Source organism: Pseudopodoces humilis, chromosome 3, assembly GCF_049639895.1.
Source record: "Pseudopodoces humilis isolate 2021_Gansu_Grassland_sample_001 chromosome 3, ASM4963989v1, whole genome shotgun sequence".
Classification (NCBI taxonomy): Eukaryota; Metazoa; Chordata; class Aves; order Passeriformes; family Paridae; genus Pseudopodoces; species Pseudopodoces humilis.
Genome location: NC_142202.1, coordinates 92,606,510 through 92,627,959, shown reverse-complemented (window position 1 = coordinate 92,627,959; position 21,450 = coordinate 92,606,510). Strand labels below are relative to the sequence as shown.

At 34.9% G+C, this 21,450-nt stretch overlaps 1 protein-coding gene across 1 annotated transcript in view; it reads right to left on the bottom strand.

Annotated features, from left to right (window-relative positions):
- Nucleotides 1-21,450, bottom strand: part of CSMD1 (CUB and Sushi multiple domains 1) — a 1,065,588-nt gene that overhangs the window by 210,956 nt on the left and 833,182 nt on the right. The window contains exons 18-21 of the mRNA XM_014251392.2: nucleotides 16,579-16,767; nucleotides 12,270-12,386; nucleotides 10,762-10,977; nucleotides 7,469-7,657 (exon numbers count right to left, since the gene is read on the bottom strand). Of these exons, the coding sequence (XP_014106867.1) occupies nucleotides 7,469-7,657; nucleotides 10,762-10,977; nucleotides 12,270-12,386; nucleotides 16,579-16,767 (711 nt within the window). The remainder of the gene's footprint in view (nucleotides 1-7,468; nucleotides 7,658-10,761; nucleotides 10,978-12,269; nucleotides 12,387-16,578; nucleotides 16,768-21,450) is intronic.

Below are 21,450 nucleotides of genomic sequence, written 5' to 3'. Positions count from 1 at the left end.
CCCCTCTGTTCCAGCACCTCACTGTATCACAATTACTCCACTTTTTGCTCAAAATCTACACTTTGAACACTCCATTCCTCCCAATATACTCTGTCATGAATTAAAGTTTTTTCAGAACACTATTGTCCATCTCCATAGCTTTAACAGAAAAATATTTCAGCTTATGAAGCATCTCCTTATTCTCTTTTCCCCATCTAAAACTTAACTCTTTTCTTCACTGTCTTTGATGGTTTTTATGATGTCTTCTTCATGTTGATTGTTTTTCTCTCTCTGTCCCTCTGGGAAAAAGGAGTAATCTTTAATAAAGTCTCATCAAGGCAGTAAAAGAGTTAAAGTCTTGGAAAGCTGCAGATGTTCATGGTGTCAGGTTTCAGTTCAGCAGCAGAAACTGCAAACCAAGCCAGGCCGGCCGGCTCTGTTTCTCCCCCGCCACCCTCTGCGGCCTTGTCCAGCCTGGAGCGGGGGAGGAGGCCAAGACAGAGCCTTGTTACCTTTTCAGAAGCCAGAAACCAAAAAGAACAAGAGAACTCTGGCTTTACATCTTAAGGTGGTGTTCACAAGTTGATCTCACTTCTCAATGGTTAAAACCACCTCAGAAATGACCGATAATTGGTCAGGAGAAAAGACTCCCATCAGCCCCCAGAAGCTTCAACTTCCTTAGCTCCCAAAGCTATCTTAAAGGTAAAGTCACCCCATGACAGCATGTTACCCATTTTCAAATCCCTTGAAAATATCTGACAGTTATGCAGTTTCGTCAGGCCCCTTCATCATTCCCTTCATTATCATGATGAAGGCTTGCTCATGTCATCTGGCCAGTCAACTTTCCTGCCTCATCCTGTGTCAGGCAGCAAATTTCTAACACAGACCCCAGAAAGAGGCTTCCAATGGAAATTAAGCTCTTTGTTGTAACTTCCCATCCTCATTTTATACAAAACCTGTCATAGCTCAGGTTTGTAGCTATATTCTGCTAATCTTAGGATATCAAGTCAAGGCTCTGAAATACATATTATGAGGTAACAGACATCCCTTCTCTATGTTGCATGTCTCTCTTACATTTGTTTCTGTATCAATCTATTTCACTTTTAAAGATGCAAAATACAGTGATTCAAAGTTTTAGATTTTTTAATATCAATATGCTCAGTAAGACCTAAAACAACCCTGTAGATTAAAATACTTTGGGAGGGAGGGAGGGAGGGAGGGAGGAATACTCTTGGAAAAATAACATGAAATAGCACCTACTCTGTTCTGACAAGATCTGTAAAGTGAAGAGGCTGTTTTCATATTAAAACACATCTAAATCACTTGCTACATAGCTTAAACAAGCACATATTGAACAAAATTTGCTTTGTAAATATCAGTTGCTTACATGGATTCAATCTAGATTCTTCACTTTCCAAATCTACCAAACTGTGGAAGCCTGCCAAAATCCTTGAGCACATCTGCTTTATAAAGAAAAAAATCTATATGATATGGTCTCTGTTTCAAAAGTTGGAAAGCAGACAAAAGCAGATTAATTTAATTATCTATTATAAATTTTGAATCTTGAGTGCTTTTTAAAGTTAGTTTTATTTTTTATTAAAAAATCAAAAGTATCCACCTTAGAATTCAGAGGGTATACTCATATTGACTGTATGTCACCTGTTTCCACATGTAAAATATTCTGGAGAAGGGACTACATGCTTTAATTTCACTATAGTTTCCAAGTTGTCTGTTATAACCTTGGTAAGAACTGAAGCAGACTGAAAAATGCTGCTTTATCAAACTTTTCTTTTATTCCTTTTCAGAGAGAGTAATCTGTCTTGTACAGATACTTGACCCCATTCTTTGTTCTTTTGCTTAATAAAGTCACTTAAATTCTATCTAAATAATTAACTTTTTTCTTTCTTTCATTGTCTCACTTGAAATTGGATAAAAGGAAACTGCAGAGGGCAGATCTTTTGATCATCAAACACTTCCTGAATATGAGCACAAACTATAAAACAAACAAAAATCAGGGATTTTTGAAGTGCTTTGAAATACAGATCAAGTAAAATGTAACATTAAGTTTGTTTAATGGAAAAGTTTTACTTTATTATTTTTTCTGCCATACATCTTGCTAAAAGGTTTGACAGGATTTTAAGCAGATCTCCGAAGCAGAGATCAAATAAAAGTCGTATGTTGTCAGTTTAAAGGCTTCTCTGACACAAAGCACTCTACTGAGCATAGAATACCTTTGTTGTATTTACAAAATTGTGCAGTTCATAAGGTATGAGAAGAAGCTAAGCTCAGACATTCTTTATGTTTCTGTTGGATGATATTGTTATCCTACTGGATGGTTATGCAACATTAATAAAAGAGCAAAGGGGATAACGGATAGAGCATCGTATGCTCTGCCTTCATATGATGGCAAAAAACGAGGGTTCTCCCCGTCAGTGAGGGGTGTCTAAAGCTGAGCATATGACATCTGCAGGGTAGACACAATACATGACTGGACTCAAGCATGGATTCATGTACAAACTCTTAATACAGTGCTAGGAGCTGAAGCTTCCTGAACACTGGAATGCTGCACCAAACAGGTGCATGTGGAGTTTCGACAGCAACTCGCTGCACAGTGTCTGAGTCTGTACTGTCAGCAGTCACTCAGCTCCAATTCTGCAGCCTGCCCTCCATGTGAGGGTGCACCTGTAACTTTTCATCTACACACTGCCAGGTGGCTGCACTAGGGTTTCACAAGTGCTGTTGTGGCAAAACTGAAATCAGAAACAATTTTATGCTGGGTTTCTCCTAAAAAGTGATTGCCATTGATTTTTAAATCACACTGTTCTCATCCCATTTCTCATTCTTTTGCCTTGTAATTTTAGCCTGTAACTCTACACAAAGACCACATCACTCCAGATCGTGTACTATTTAGGCTGTAACTTCATACTTGAATAGAACCTTGTAGAAAATGAACAGTTAATAGTTATTTTAATGCACAATAAATATTACACAATAAAATATATGCACAAATATATCACATTAAATACTATTTGATCTGCAGCACCCGCACATGATCCATTTGATGTAAAGAGTATCATAAGCTACCAGTGAGGATCTTGAGAAGGTCTGCATGGAAAATATAACTGTAGCAGGGAGAAAGCAAGAAAATATTGGCTTTTTTCTCATTACTATTATCATTATTATTGTCACCACTACCTTTACTGGAGAGAATTTTTTGTCTGAGGATTCTTTCCTTCCTCTTACCAGTTGGTGCCTGAGGAGTGGTATTCCCTGGTTTTCTTCTCTTTGTTTGCTTTTCTAAGATAGATTTCAAGTAAAGTTAGGTCAGGGGCTGTGGACTGCACTACTAAATCATGTCCATGTCAGACTCTTTTAATATTCTTTAAGCAACACCAGTGTGATGGTGGTGAGGTTAGAAAGCCTCAGTGAAAACCCTACTGAAGTGCTTTGCTAAATACAAACCTCTTATTCTGTATTTTTTGTACCATTCAAATGCACAGAATAATGGAGCTGGAAAGGAAGGCCTAAGCAGCAGACAAATCCTTTTCTGTGGTTTCCTTAATTAGTTCTCAATCCATATGCCACTGAAAAAAGGCACTACTCTCATTCTCAAAATAAATCCTATGAAGTTAATTGGCCTCAGGGGATTATTGGCGCAAAACAAGGTATGGGCATTTTTTTGTATTTAAATTCTGTCGAGATTTTCGTCTAGTCTTTCTAGTATCATCTGATAACAAGCTTTGGACATAACATCCCTACATTATTTGTCTTAGCAGGGAACAAGACATAGCAGACATAACCTTAAACCATAGAAGAAGGCAAAAGGGTGACTTGAGGCAATCTTTATTCCTTCTAACTATAGGTGACTAATATTTCACACCAGGCCACAGATAAAGGTAATTGAGGTCTCATACAAGTCACTCCTCATTCTGAAAATAAAATCAGATTGCCCATGGTGTACCATCTGAAATCTGCAGTGATTCCAGAATATTAAAGTTTCAGTTTTCAGATAGAGACCTGTAATTATTTCAGATAGAAACCTGTAATTATTATATGACAGCATATTTTAAAGATTCAGACACAGTAAGACTCCAAGACTAACTTAAGCAAATTTTAAATATTCAGTGAAAAACTGAAAGTAAAACAAGGGATTAAATAACACAACCTTTTAATTGTATTTATAATAATGCAATGTTTTAAGATAAAGAAACAGAAATGAGTAAAAACATCAAATACCTATTAAATACATTGTATAAAAATGGAAAAAAGCCTATAGACCTAACAGTCTAAATGCGATAGCATTTAAATAAAGAGTTCTGAAATAGAGTGGATCCTGAATTCATGAACATCCTTATTTTTGCCTGAAGATTCAGAGACTCATCTACTGATGTCATATAAGACTTCTTGTTCATAAACAGCTCTTAAATGAGAGCTCTCTGCCTAAGCTTTAGCTAGAAATGAACAGAAGTTTTCAGACTTAGTTTGACTTCTTACAGGTGAACTCAAATCCAGATTTTATGCTACAGAGATTTTACAGAAAACAATGAATGTCAGATCTCAAGGGTCTCACAGAAATCTCCCATGCTATTTGTGCTAACAGGGTTCCCACTTGTTTCAATCTCACTGGAAATTAACTCAATGCTACAATATGACAGAGTATATTAATTACAATTGATGATTTTGCAATGAATACTAACTAAACTATTAAAAAGAAACAGCTTATTAAATGGTGTCAGCACTTTATTGTAGCATCCTACCAATTATTCAAGTAGTATTTAATAGAACAACTGAATATGATAAATTAATATGATATTAATGTGAATACCAGTGAGCAATACCTCAGTGAAGGTTTTACTCCAATGCTAATTAATACACTCCAATAGTAATTAATGCACTATTAAAAGTCAAGTGCCATATACAATTTAATAAAGGAGCAACACGACTTAAATATGAAATAAAAATATATAGGAGGGCTTTCTTTTCAGCTTTTTCATTTAAGTTTTTTACAACTTGATTTAGGAATTCCATACAGTTGAAGTGTCTTCTAGGGGACAAGAAATAACATAGGTTAAAACCCAAACCAAACGAAGAAGACCCAGCACTCAAAACTATGTGATAACAATAAGTAATATTCTTTGATATGTTGTGTTTGAACTCTGCTGAATCCTTACCATGAAAGGCTAGTTTGAGATGAATATAGTACACTGTGTAGTACACCAAAAATGTTTTCATTTTATGTCATACATAGGTAAAATTACACAGTTTCTTAAAGAGGTAGTGAGCAGGGAAAGTGCAGACAAGCAGACAAAGCAGCTTGTGAATCAAATAATATAGTTTTTGAAGCAATCACATAAAGGAGAGTTGAAGAACAAATCCAGATGTTTCTTCCCTCTTATGAGAGACTGTAATGTTAAGGGTTAATAACTCAAACAATCATTCATTTGCAAAAGGTAGCAGGGTGCTTTACTGAGGCCAGGTTTGCACCCCCCCAAATGAAGGGGGGGAGGAGGGGTTTTGGATGTGTGGTGGTGAAACCTCTGATCTGCATGAGAGCAGCCCTGGTGCAGAGGGGGAGTTGCTCTATTGGGAACAGCGAGAAGCACTCTTGCTAGGTAAACTCACGACAAGCTAATATAATAATAATAATATATAATGCCCAATCATTGGCAGTAAATTGTTCCATTCTTATTAGCTTTAAGCAGCTCAAAAAGTTATTTTCCCATATTTGGCCTTAAAAGCCATGATTCTTGCTGTATGCAAGCCATACCATTGATTATTACTGCAGCCTGTAGATGTTTTGATCCATTATTTTACTTTAGAGAAGTGTCAGTTGTCGTTGCATATTTTATAAAAAGTTCTACTAATCAGTTAAAAAGTAGGATCTCATACGTGGACATTTAGTGACATAAGTGTCTCAGGGCCAGTCAACAAATACTCTCAGAATTAAACATAAGAACAAAAAGGAAATGTTGGCCTCTCTGTAAATAGACTCCATTTCAATATGAATGTCAGACATATATGCATAAGATGTGTATCACTAAATTATGCTTTGGAGAACACACAGGCATATCTGTGTCTGGCACAGTAAGTGGTTAGTCCTATAAATTCCCAGCCAATTCAATGGCTGATACTTAAGCCAATTATTGGTACTTTGATAATCATTGCAACTTTTCAGTGTGTAATTCACAATATGAGGATAACTAAGCAAGCATTCTCAAGATATCAGGTATGAATCTCTTATTACTATAGATACTGTAGGAAAGGCTTTCTAAAAGTTAAAAAAAATTTCAAAACCTGCGTCATATAGAATGTCTCTTTTCTTCAGCACAAGATAACAATATTTCTATGGATGACTATAATTTTTTCATATCTAAAATAAATTGAACGTGCTTGAGTGGAACACAGAGAAGCCCCCTAGAAAGAAAGAAACCCCAAGCAAAACAAACAGACAAACAAACAAATGAAAAAACAAATAACCCAAACCAAGCAAATATACCAGGGCTGCAGATAGATTAAGACTTAAATCTAGAATTTCCAAATAAATGGCAAACTCTATACTATTTTGGTTTCATCTGTAGCATCCATTCATCATGGGATAAATAACCCCATTTAAAAAAAAAAAAAATTGAGATACTTTATGTTTTTCTATGTATTTTACATGCATATACAATCTAGGTGACTTTTTCAGATATAGAGATCCATCTTTTTAAAATAAATGAAAGAAAGAAGCTGAAGCTAAGTTTCTTCCTTCATGAAATAAAATCTTATTTAAAACAAGAACCCTCTTAAGGAAATCCATTTACAGGCATATGGAAGTATTTGACTTTTTAGAAGCATTATGTCAATAGCAGCTGATGAGATTCATTTGACATGGTGGAGATAAAACCATCTCACAAATACGACAACTGCACAAATTTCATAATATACAGTCCCAGAGCTTTTCCAAGAAAAGACCTGTTCACTCAATTTGAATTCATAGTTACTGGTGTTTAACAATAACACACTAATTTTAAAAAAAATAAAGTTTAAAAGCACTGTGATGCAGTTTATAAGCTGTAAAAATCCCAAAAGTTTAGAACTAAAAGAATAACAACAAAATATGGAGAAAAGACCCTTCAAACCATCTGCAGGGCTCTAAAGTAGGGTATTTTCACCTAAAAGCTCTAAACATTGTTTCTCTACTTCAAAAGACAAAGTATGACATTTATAACTTAACTGTCCCAAACATAAAGGTTAATAATTACTTTTACATTTTATCCCACATGACATTTTGAACTTATTTACTGGCATAATTCTAATAATTCCTCTTTATTTTTTGTTCCCTAAATAAAAGAGACATGCATTACTTATATCTCACACTGACTTAAAAGTTTTTACAGCTTGGGGATCAACTTTCAACCCAAGCACTTTGCTCCCTGCCCAGCATTCTGACACATGCCATGTGCTATTAACGATTTGATGAATGAAATGAAAGCATGTGACCACCTACCCACACACCTTGGCAGAGGTGCACTCCATACACGCCGGCCACCTCCCAGGCAGGTGAGTTTGTTAGCACCTTCCAGGCGATATCCAGGGAAACAAGAAAAGATCAAGGAATCTCCAACACCAAAATGAAAACCAATTCGTCTACTAAAGGCAGGAACACCAGGATCATCACACGGGTCCAAATCATATTCTGCAGACAATAAAACATAATATATTATTATCTGGATAACTTGTCCACACAGAAAAAAGCAAACTTACCAAATTGCTTTCATTGTATGAGAATGGAACAGCTGGAAAACATGTATTTCAGAGCTGTGTTCTCTACTAAAACCCAATACTGTTTCTATAACTCTATTATGCCTATATATACAGTAATTATATATCTAATGTGTCCTACCCACACTACATCTATTTTCTTAATTTCAAGAGCTGTAATCAGCTTGTACTGTAAGTGGTTTACTATAATTTTGTTTAATTACTTCCTTTGTATATAATTCTAGTTTCTTTTCATCTGAACTCCCAAACAGCTTTAGAAGTGAGACTTACAGTTGAAAGAAATCATTATGTAATGAAGAAAATCTAATTAAAAATCAAACAAAAGGTTAGGTGAATGAAAGACATATGAACACATTTTCAAAAAGTGTGCTTTTATAACTACACATCTGGAACAATTCAGGAGGTGTCAGAATAGACTAATGGGAAAAAAATCAGGGCTGTTACATAGGAAGCAAATCAAACTCAGAAAATATATGAGCCACCCATTTCCACACCTCCAAAGAATATGCTGTGGAAGTATCATTTTTTGTTTATCCCATTTTCTCATCATTCTTTTCCCTTAGATATCCACTACCAACTACTTTGAGAAAAGATGTTGAAGGAGAACAATTTAACATCTAATGGAAAAGGTTTGATCTTATATTCTTCAGAATATGATCCAAAAGACCCAAGAAATTCCTTCTGGTAAAGGAAATAGGTCAGGAAAAATATTTTCCAGAACATTAACCTTGGAGGTCAGCAGCAAGTAGGGTCAAATCTACTTACTTAGAGGAAGAGACTCCATTTAGTTAGGGAAGAAACTAAACCAAAGTTTCTGAGTGAGTCTTTAAACAGCTGATATATGGAATAAAATAAATAAATCCTTCTCTTTAATAACTGCTTTGTAGGAAAGTTCTGAATATCAGAGGCAACCTATAAATTGCATCAGTTCCTGCTGGCAAATGTTGTAAATTTAGAAAACATGATCTACTACCTCTTCTCAGTACTGCAGAGGCTAAGCTAGACATGGAGATACCCTGTAGCATACCTTTAGGCACATGACAATTTTTATGAAAAATTTCTACATTTGATGAAACTCAAAACAGGTGTTCTCACTAAAAACTTCTTACTAAGAACAAATGTATTCTGATTGTGTGAAAGTACAAAACAGAATCACATATTTAATATAAATGATGGCATATTCTGGCTCTGTACGCAGTAGTAGTAGTAGATAGGACATAAACCTTCATCAGTATTCTAAATTTTCTGTGATCCATATCTTTCGTTACTGCACAATTTTCCCCCCTGCATCCACAATATTTTGTGTGTTTTTTCTACGACTTGGCTAGTGCTCTACTCCTTTGACTTAGTGATAAACAAATTTTCAGAGCAATAACTAATATTTGTATTTACATTTCAAATCTGTAAAACTGCTGACCTCTACTTTGGTGGGTCCAAAGTATCCAGAATGAATGCATTTTAGCATTTTGCAGTAGGAGCGACTCCAACACTATTGCTCTAATCAGTGCGGTAGTTTTCTCCTTTTTTAAATAAGCAAGCTAAATGAGATATATTACTTATAAATAGCACGGTCATCTGTAAACATTGCCAATTCTCAACAAAACTTATTTGATTCCAGTTCTTGAAAAACATTGTAGGAGAGTTGGATGTGAGTTCCTTATGTACTCCTTCCATAATTATGCATCTGCATGTGCACTTCATTTAGCACTTCATTCATTCATGTGTGTCATGGGGCACACATGGGACAAGTGGAAGCTTCTTAGGCCCTGCCTTATCCTCAGAGTGCAGCAGCATCTTGAATTTAAGGACTTACTCTGGTTCACAAGTTCTAATGATGGCAAATCAGATTATTTATAAAAATTAATTATTTATTAAACAGAGATAACAGACCAAAGATCCTAATCAGAATTACTACACAGTGTACAACTAAAGAACTACTAGTAGATTACAGCCTAGCATAAAACAGTGCACTATTTCAAGGTATCTAGAATTAAAGCTAGGAAAAAAAAAAATACTATTGTAATTTACCACCAAAATGTATATAGTATACATAATATACAATAATGTATACATATTTCTTCACTAAACCCCTGAGAAGTAACTGTAAAATAAGCATCCCTACTCATGGGAGAAACCACACATTTCCAGGATCATGTATAGAGGATTTCTGCTTTGTGAAAGTTTGGTGTGGCTTTTCTAGTTTGTAAGTGAGGTGTCTGTCAGTAAGAAATCCAGCTTACCTTCCAGACCTAACTTCAAAAGTAAGATGTTTATTGGCAGTTGGGAGATGCCAGACCACTGGCCATTTTGGCTCTGGTGCCAAAATAACTCACTACAATACAATTCATCCTGTTTGAGTTATCTGACCAGCTAACAAACAACAGAGGAGCTCTTGTTGGGTCGTGAGATGCCCTGCTACAATATGCTCATCTGTAATTCTACTTCCTAGTAATGGAAGTAAAGGCAAAGAAAATTATTGAGAAATGTACATTAGATGTCAATCTAGTTTTAGAAGACTGTAAGTAAGAAGCAGTAACAAATGCTTCATTTATCTTAAATATATAATTTGTAGAAATACATCAGTAGCTAATAAGTGTTTTATATACATGTTTTCTATTTCAAAATCAGTCTTCAAATTAGAGTCCTTTGTGAATCTGAGTAAGCATACCATTGTTTTTTTAAAGTTTCTATACTTTGGAATAAGTTAGCTCCTTTCTTCTGAAGTAGTACCTTCTATCTTTGTAATTTTTTCTCCTTAATTTTCCTCCAAACTTCTTTTATAACAATTTTAATGTTTCTGTGAGAACAGGAAAAACTTAAAACAGCCAAATCACCAACATTCTTCTCAATTCCCTTGGCCACCTTTTTAAACCTTAACCCGTTTTCATTGATAGAGACTATACAATTTTGATTAACCTTTTTTTTTTACTTTATGGTATTTCATAATGTTTCTGTTACCTGGAAGTGAAATATCATCTGGAACATTTTCAGGATATTTAGCAGAATGGAATTCATTACCTGAAAATGTTATGTTGAAACCTTCATAAGAAATTGAAAAATCAGATATAAATCGAAGCTGTGCAGTAAAATTTCCAAAGAGGCCAGCTTTAATTGTAGGGGGTAAGACTGAGCCAGTTAATCTGGCTACTGGTTCTGTGAAGCTCCCGTCTTCAGTGATGAGCAAATAGTCATGAGAGCTCTCAAGGTGAAAAGTATGAAAAACCAGCTGTACACCTTTAAAAGAATTAAAAAGGGAGGAAAGAAAAGCATTTAATAGCAAGTTTTTTTATTCTTTAATATGTGACACAAAGCTATTCTTATGTTACACAGGAATATTTAGAGAAAAAGTAAGAATCAAAACTTGAAATTCTGAAAATAAAGTTTGCAGTAAGCACATGAGCTCAACTGAATAATATGTGCAATATGGATTCTCGTTTAGCTCACTTTAAATCAATAGTTCCCACAGCAGAATCAATGGCATTCAGTGCTATTTTTATACAGCACTCAGAAAATTTTGTATTTGTGTTTGATTTTTGCATTTCCTCCAACACAATTTTGATTTTTAATTCTAAACTTCAGGGAAGTTTCCAAATACAAGGACAAAACATACACAGGTTCTATGTACAGTCTTACATAAATACAGATTCATATTTTCTGGGACTGATCCTTTACCTGACATCATGACTGTTTTTTCATTTGCCAACTTCCAATCCAGTAATGAATTAAATTTTGGCTTACGGTTCAGTTTTCAAATACAATGAATTTTCAAATACAATAAATAAGAAAAATTGATAAATTTGCTGTGAGGAACAACATTCATCTTAGCACACTTTCTCATATATTTTAAATTTAAAATGTCTTATGAGTTTTAAACAAAAAAATACAGTCTTTAAGAAGATTTTAAAAAGTAGAAACTTCCCATATACATTTCAGTACATTTTTATTGTGTTTTCCTTTAATGGTATGTAACACATTATTAGTACTCTCTGGGCTTTTTTCTTTAGGTTATTTTACACATTACCCTAATGGATAAGATGACAGATCAACTATGCATTCAAATATTGCTCTACTGTATATGTAACATAAAGATATATATAAGTGTTTGCTCTAATGGCTTAAATCTGAAATCTAAGGTTACCAATACACAGATCAAATCTGTTCCTTTATGCTTAATTATAGTGGAGAACCATCAACATGGTCCTGACATTTTTGACTGAAATAAATTTAGAGATATTTAACAATTAGCTATTATTTTCTCATCTTTTATCTCTTCTACTATTTTCCATTTTTCTGTGATTAAATCACATTGCCTTTGGTAACTGTTAAAAACAATTTTTCCTTTGAAAAATAAACACACATTGGAAATTCTACCTTTGAAGATATTAATTTTGGAAGTTAAACTTCTTTAAAGGAATGGCAGAAAGTGCTGGTTTAACTCATAAAAGACATTTTCTTTTTTAGCTATGTGTGTCTGATTTTTTTTCCATACAGAGGTTAAATATAGGCAAAACATATTAGATACTTACCTTTGCCATGGGACACTTCAATAGTCCAAGTGCAATTTAAAGAGTTTGGGTAAAAATCAGGAAAACCTGGAGAAAGAATAGTTCCACTCTTCCCATGAATATATCCACCACATAAAGCTTAAGAGGAAAAATAAAAAAAAAAAGTCATACAAAAAAGCCTATCTTGTAAAAGGGTTTGAGAGAGAGAGAGACAGAAAGAGAGTTCATTTTTAACTACACTTAAAATTAAAAATAGAGTCAAGAATTAAAATAAGAAGTTAATTAAACCGAAGCTGCAACCTTCATTTTGACTACAATTTGTTTTCTTCTAAAGCAGTCCTTGAAAGGGAGGTTTTTTTTCCATCTGCAGCCTCTTCTGTTAGTTAGGAGAATACAAAAATAAATAAAACTTTTTATTGCAAGTATTAATTGCTATTACATTAGTATGGAAGAAATAAGTTGGGTTTTTTTGTGAAGTAACTACAATAATATCTTGCTGTTACTTTTCTCTCACTACATATTTTGAAAAGCATACATTCAACTGCATTTTTAACAAACAAAAATATTTAAGTAAAGAGCACATTTTTTTCAAATAAGTAAATGTTTGATGATTACTGCAACACTCGGGGGGGGGGGGAAGTGTAATTTCCTCTTTTTCAAAGATTTAGTTTGTCCCAACATAAGTAATTCATTTGGAATTGAATATTTTGGAATACATGATAACTATGCTAGAAAACATTTTATGCATACTAGAATTTGCTAAACTAGTCTGTTCAAATTTGCATAGCAAATTAATTAAAGTTTAAGATTTGCATGATGAACTGCTCACAGATCTTATAAATACAGCATGATTGTGCTTTTCCCTCATCTCTTGCTGTCCAGTTTTTATGCTGTTGTGTTATTTAAATTTTAATATAATAAATATTTAAACAATAAAGCAACAAAACATTAAGATGCTTTTAGTCTTCTTCCTCACATAGAGAAATATACTTTGCCACTAACTAGATGGAAAATATGCGTGACAAAATATTTAATAAACTTGCAGTACCTTTATGTCGATGTGTGTGTATATATATACATATACTTGGCTTTTAACTTAAATTCCTTGTTTTCATTTCTTATTAGATTAATGTTTTTGTTAAATTTTTTAATGTTTTTTGAATTTATGTAACTTATATATATATATTTATAAGTTGAAGAAAAATAAATGCTTCCAGCCTGGTTTTACCTAAATATAGTTATTTCTGCATTCAAGTATGAATTAAAACACACTTCACTAAACCCACAGTAAATATATGGTTGATAACAATACTTAATATTAAGAAACAGCACTACAGACATTAGGTATTTACTGCCATAAATGAACAGTAATACATTCATTCAAAAATCCTTATCTTATTCTGTAAACACTACAGAAGGAAGAAAAATATTTGACTGTTCAACATTACTTAAAGCAGGTATTACACATTTCAAAATCATTTACATATTTCAAACAAAGCTAAAAATATGGAATTGATGTGGCTTAATTTAGGTCTCCCTCAAAAATTATTTTCCTGTTCCACCTTGTCATTACCATATTTTGAGAATGACACATTACTTAGAGGGAACTTTAACCACCTTGTATTTGTACACAGGTTTATTTCTTCTTTGCTGGCATGAAACAAAGCAACATGCTTTTCCCCTAGGCAGTTATTCTGCTAAATTTATTTCTGAAGTTAAAACTTTGAGAACATCAGTACTCCACAGATGAGTGCAAAATGCTCATTTCCACCTCAGTTAAATCTGTCACATTCCAAAAATTTGGGTCACAGCTTGTTGAGACTCAAAAGGCAAACACACTAACAGAATGATTACCTAATAGAGTGTGAGCTCTATTCCGTGATTTTAGACTAGTTAATATAATGGAGTTTAATCTGTGAGGAAAAGAAGAGTGAATGTATGTTGAACCCTTGTGTGTAGCATGCCTAGAGATCATACACCAGAAAGGCTTGACATTTTCTCATACACTCACATGAAAGTGGGTGAAGGACCTGGGGAAAAAAAAATCTCTTTCAATGAGTGAAAATTAACTAGATCTTCCTGAAGTTCAACATTCATATGCCAACAGAAGAGTGTCGAGATGTCGAAGGAGGGATGGGACCACCTTGCTTTGAGGTGATTTATTGCTCAAGTAGCCAGATAAGATATCATCTCAAGGCGTGAGATTTAGAGGCAACATCAGCCATAGCTCAAGGAAGTCATGAGTTTCTCCTTTGCACAGCAATACAGAACATTTTAGCCCAATAGGCAGTTGACACAAAGCTTGTTTTCACTTATTAACCTATCACCTTTGCTTAATTTTGCTGCACTGCGTCTCTCTCTTAGCCACTAAGCTGACAGGTCACGTACTCATACACACCTCTGTTATAGTTTCTAGATCTCTAATCTACTCTATAAATCACACTATTACAGCTTAAACCTCAAACTATTTTACCTAATATAATTTCTTACCTACTTTAGGCATATTCTTGCTTATAACAATAGAGACTTAAATTTATAATTTCTCTACCCAATGTCTGTGTACATTCATCACTACATCAATCCAAGCTCTTTCCAAGGCTGCAGACTGAACCCTTCAGCATCTGCAGAAATTTCTATTTTTCAGTTTACAACAAAAGAGTTATATATTGATATTTTAACTCAAAAATACATCCACACATTTTATTACAAAGTAAATAGAAAAAGAAGAGAATACTATCCAAACTTAAGGTTCCTTCACATATGTCAATCCAACATGGCGAAGCAAAGAAGGAAAGAAACCCATACAAACAGTGAAAAATTCTAAAAATGCTTTGAATCTGTACTTGTAAAGAAAGAATGAGTTGCAGTGATTACAAGGTGAGTGAGTTTTAATTCTAGATTAGCTGATTTCTATAATAATCTTTTGGTGGTTTATATGTCTTGAGCCATGGGGCTAGAAGGCTGTAGTGAGTTAGAAAGAGAAGACTAGTGCTCAGATTTAACAAAACAGTTTAAAACAGAGTGAGAAACTGAAATACTTTGTTTAATCTAACTCTAAGTTTGTCCTCTGACATTCCATTGTAATCAATGAAAACCTTGGACCTGAAAAGCGTGTTACAAATACATTATTAAGTAATTCACTAAAGCAAGAGCTTTTCTTTGCTGTTCTGTGGTTTCTATATGAGGAATTTTGTAGCAACAATACAAGGATTCCATGAAGAAACTAAGTTGATTCAGTGGTTCACAGAAACAAAACTTAGCCAAAAAATTACAAAAAAGAACAGAGAAACATTTGTGAATACAGTTATGCTGGTTTGGGTTGGGGTAGAGTTATTTTTCTTCTCAGTATGGGGCTGTGTTTTGGATTTGTGCTGAGAACAGGGTTTATAATATAGAGATGTTTTTGTTGCTGTTGGGCAAGGTTTACACAGAGCCAAGACTTTTTCATATGCCACAGCGGTGAGGAAGTTTGGGGTGGGTGGGAGATTAGGAGGAGACACAGCAGGGACAGGTGACCACAGCTAACCCAAAAAATACCCCCCACCATATGGCATCACAATCTGTATATAAAGTGGGGAGAAAAAGGGAAAAGTTCAGACTGATAGTATTTGTCATCCTAAGTGACAATTACATGGGGGCCTGCTGTCCTGGAGATGGTTGAACACCTGCTGTCCTTGGGAAGCAGTGAATCAATTCCTTGGTTTGCTTTGCTTGTGTGCACAGCTTTTGCTTTTCTTACTAAACTCAATCTCAGCCTAGGAGTGTCATCACTTTCTCACTGCCTTCTGATTCTCTCTCTGATCCTGCTGGTGGGAGTGAGCATGTGGCTGTGGGAGGCATGGTTGCTGGCTGTGGTTAAACCATGAAGTAATTCAGCATTTTAAAAAATGTTTTATGAAAGCTCTAGACAGTTTCATACTTTAAATCCACCAAAACATGATCATGGTTTATCTGTTTTAGTATTGAGCATCCTAAATTTTAAGCAATCATTCTGGTATGCAGTATTAGAGTTTAAAAAATATATGAAGTTTATTGGCATTGTTTTGAAAGTATTAGTTATATGGCAAATTTTGATTCACAGTTGAACAAAGTGACCCCGCGAGAATCTGAATTTTTCTGCTTGTGAATATGTGCCTGTTTTCAGTTCATTGAAAGCTGATAAAGAGATGTAAAGCATAGCTTTCAATAACAGTAAAATAATTTTTAAAAAGTGTGGATCTTGCTGTAATTGAAGGGAGGTAATAGCAATGACAAGCTTAATTAGTTCTGCAAAACAGTAGATTAGCTTTTGTGGACTTTAAAGCTGCTGTCTAGAGAGCTTGACACTTACCGTCACAGCTGGGTAATGCATGATTCCACTGATGATTTCTTTCACATATGAGAGGTTCTTCATCACTCAGTGTATATCCTGGATCACAGCTGAAGGTTACTGTAGAGCGGATATTAAAGTTGTTACCATGGCGATGGCCATTCACAGGAATTCCCGGGTCAAGGCAAGAATCTGATTCCAGAGTAACACCTGAAACACAGAGATTTAATTTTGTTTTTTCATTTTTTCACATAGCAGACAAAAAAAAACCCAAACAAAACACAAAACGAGGAACACAGGAGAAAGAAAGACCCTCCAAAAGATCCTAGTTACCCTTACCTGAGAATTGATAAGGGATATAAAACCCTATCTCTAGCTGTTGTCTGACTCAGGGAACAGTTTTCCAATTTTAAGTTTTATAGAATAGAGAAGTCCAAATGAAACAGAAAAAGACTGGAGCTTAAAGGTATATTTTGTCAATCAATTAAAAACACTAAATCTATAAAAAACACTGGACATGTGAAGCCATAGGAAGATACTACCTTTCTAAGTATGAGTAAAAATTTTTCTGGTATATAAATTATATTAGATTATTTCATCTATTTTGTTTCTGATAGTGCAGGACAAGTCAATTATCCTCTGCACAGTTATGATTATTTGGTACAAGAAACAACATCAAAAAACTGTAATCAAGAGCTTACAAACTAGTGAATTCTTACAGATATTATCTTATGTATGAAAAAAAACCCAAAAATGAATAATATAGCTTTCACAATTGTATAACTCTTATCTGACAGAAAGAGTCCACCATAATTATGTCTTATAGGAGAGATTAAATAGTATTTTGCAAATAAACCTGGAGCTATCCACTGAAAAAATCTCCCTGAATTTATCAGATGAATGCTCATTAACTGAACATTATACATTGTGCTTCTAGTGATAGCAAATGATTGTGGAATTTAATAATATAATGAGCAATAATGTATACACATGAGGAAAAAATTAGAGACTGTCTATTGGGATGGCAGGAATTTATTTTATTTTCTATTATTATGTGTGGTGAATTGACCTTGTCTAGCTGTGTGTCCCTCACTCATCTGCTCTCTCATTACCCCCTTCAATAGTACAGGGGGAGAGAATAAGGTAGAAAATAATATGAAGAAACTCAAGGGCTAAGACAAAGACAAGAAGATCACTTAATAATTACCATCACAGTCAAACCAGACTCAATTTGAGAAAAAATAATTGAATTTATTACCAATTAATATAGACCAGGATGGTGGGAAACAAAACCAAAAACTAAAATATCCTATCACCATCGCCCCACACAATTAGGCTTGCATGGCCATGTGTTAGTTAGTAGATGGGTGGCTACAGGAGTGGCTTCTGTGAGAAGCTGACATAAACTTCCCACATGTCCAACAGAACCGATGCCATCTGGCATCAGGATGGGCCTGCTGCTGGCAAATGCTGAACTCCTCAGAGATGGTGGTAGAGCCTCTGGGATAACATAGCCAGAAAGGCCACAAAAGCTGCTGGAGGGAACCAGCAGCCATAGAGAAGAGTGAGAATGTGAGAGTAAGAATTCTGAGATACTAAGTTCAATGAAGAAGAAGAGGAAGGAGGTGCTCAAGGTTTGGAAGCCCCTGCAACCTGTGCTGAAGACCATGGTGAAGAAGCTGTCATACTGCAGCCCATGAAGGTACACAGCGGATCAGAGATGGACCTGCAGCTCGTGCAGGACCCTACTCTGGAGCAGATGGATGCTCAAAGGAGGCTGTGATCTTGTGGGATCACACTGGAGCAGGCTCCTGGTAGAATCTGTGGCCTGGTGAAGAGAGGAGCCCACACTGGAACAGCTTTGCTGGCAGTATTTGTGACCCTGTGAAAGACCCACTGTGGAGCACTCTGTTCCTGAAAGATTGCATCTCATGCCAGAGTCATTCATTAAGAACTGTAGATCATGGGAAGCACTCAAATTTTAAATATTCGTGGATGACTGTCTCCTGGGGGAGGAATTCAGTGCTGGAGGAGGAAGGAGCAGTGAAGATAATGAGTGATAAACTGATCACAACCCTCATGCCCTGTCCCCATGCACCTCTCAGAAGGAGGAGGTAGATAAAATTGAAAGTGAAGTTCAGTCAGAGAAGAACAGAGGGGTAGTGGGAAGGTGTTTTAAGATTTAGGCACCCGGGATCTAGCAAAGGTTACTCCACCACAACTGCCTTTTTCACAGGCATTTCCTAGTTTCTTAGCTAAAGGGCTAAGAAGGTGCTGTTCGTCTCAGCTGCTTGTGCATCTCTAACCATTTCTGTGGAAGCTGTACTCTCAGTTTACTGCTTGTACCTTGCCCTGTTTATCCAGGACTACCATACAGCCTTAGGAAGAAAGTAGGAGGAGTTCAAAACTAAGAGAAAAATTGATTCATCAGGGCATAAAGTGAAGGGTTCAGAACTATAGCAGGACCACAAATAAAAATATCATAAATAATGACTCTAGCTTTCACAGAGAAATATTCTTTGTACCCTCCAGCTCTTCTTATATCTCACTTAGAATTCAGATTTGAAAGCTTATGATCTAGTTTTCATGAGGTAACCCTGACATACTTAAATTCTAGATGAATAAGTTTTTCCAGACTTGGCTGCATACTCTTAATGCAAATGCACTGTGTTAGCTAACACAGTGCATTTTTAGATTCCCTTCGCCTGGATAAAATTGCTTAATATAGTCTCAATGAGCCCATTTAAGTCTATAATATTGTGCACTGTAATTGTCCTTAATAATTTCATCTGTATGAAATTTTAACTTTGATACACATAAGGATTTTTCAGACAAATCATACTTCATATTTGAAATATGTTAGTGTAGGTGGAGGTCCACAGCAGCACTCTTAAATTTCCTTCCTCTTAGGGCAGCCAACCACCCCTGCCTGAACACATCAGCTGCTTTGGCATTGAATCACACATAACAGGTAAACTCATCTGTTTCTTTTTGAAATGATAATTCAAAATTACATTGACTCCATTGTTTCACATTTTTGCAAGAAGACCAAAAACTATGGGAAATTTATCAACGTCCAGCTTCCTGATTGAAGTAGCAGTGTTAAATAAAACTCAGCTCAGGCAGCAGAGTTTCGTTACCAGGGAAAAACATTCAGTATGTAAGTTTCAGCAACCATGAACACAGCTGAAAACAAATAATTTTTCTTTACTTTGCATGAAGATTTGATTATTTTTCTTAATAGAAGATGACCTAAAATTAAATAATGAGCAGTACTGAGAGTCCTGACTACAAAAAGATACGAGAAATTCTGGCACAACAGTGTTAAATGTGTAGGTAGTTGTAAAGAGTTGATTGAGAAGGAGCACAGGCAGTAAATCCAGCTCTAGGACAGGCTGCAATTATTGTCTACTTGGGACCATAACACCATTATCACGCTTTACCCCCTGCCTGCCAAGACATACATTTCCTAAACAAGTACAAACCTTTCAATGACTCCTTATGTGTCATACTATCCATGTTAGCAACCTTCTACCCTTTTTAAATTGTGTAACAAACTGGATACAATAGTCTCGCTGGGCATCAAATGAAGTGAAATAATTTTTGAACAAGTCCTAGATAAAAAAGTCCCGTAAATGAAACAACAGAAAAAAAGTATTTTCTGAAATTGTCTTCTGTTTTTTTAAATGGTTAAATACCATGTCTAGAAGATTCCATTTTTTGCAAAACTACTAAATTTTTCTCTAAATTATATAAGTTCTGTGTGGCACCCAAATGTTTTTCTATAGTATTTCTATTTTGTATTTGTGCATGTCATTTCTCCTTCCCCATTTAGTCTTAGCATGTTTCTTTATAGAATCAAATTGGATTTGCTCTACACTCTTTCTTCAATTCATCTAGCTTGTTTTGAATTCTAAATCTCTCAATCTAATCTTCTCAATCATAGTGCTTGCTATAACCGTAGGTCAGAATCATCCACAAATTGTAATTGTTCTTATATTGTCATCAAAATAATTAATAAAATATTTTTTTACAGCATCACAGAAATCACATAACAATTTAATGTGGAAGGAACCTTTTGGGGTCACATAGCCAACCCCCCTGCTCAATCAGGGTCACCTAAAGCTGGTTGCAGAGATTCATTTCTGGAAGTGTTTTTAGTATCTCCAAGGATGGAAATTCCACAGCCTTTCTGAGAAATTTTTCCAGTGCCTACTGTACATTAATGTACACTTATTGCACTGTAAGAGTTTCATCTACAATGGATTTCTATATTTTTCTCTGAAAGATTTCTAAAAGCCTTATGAATATGAGCACAGAACTGTTTCCTTCCCTTTCCATTTCCAAATCTACAAAAGCAATTAAGCTGTCAAGAAAGAAATTAAGTTGGTTTGACATATGTTTTTATCAAATACAAATATTTATTTCTTATTTTGTTTATCAGCTTGAAACTAGTATCTTTCAAGAGTAAAGATAAAACAAATGTCCTTGTTCCTTTTGGTCCAAATTTCTTCTTTTTTTTTCTTCTCCAACCTTGCTTGGAAAAGTATTTGCCTTCCTGAATTTTTTTTTAAACTTCCTTACAGATTTGAATTTTCAGTCTTAATTTTCAGTGGAGTGATCCTTCTGTTTTGCCTCTGAGTACAGAACAGGGAATTACTACAGTTGCTGATGAATAAAATATATTTAATCATATCAATATTGTGTAGTACCATCTCTCCATACGCCTTACTTTGAAAATGTTCACCTAATTATGTTAAGTAATTGGTAAAAATTATTATTTTCTGCAAAAGCTGAAAAAGAGGAACAAAACATATAGTCTTGCCTGTGACAGATGATTTTTGGTCAAACTTTTTTTGAGTAATTTCTTTTCCCCCTTGTTTAAATATATTT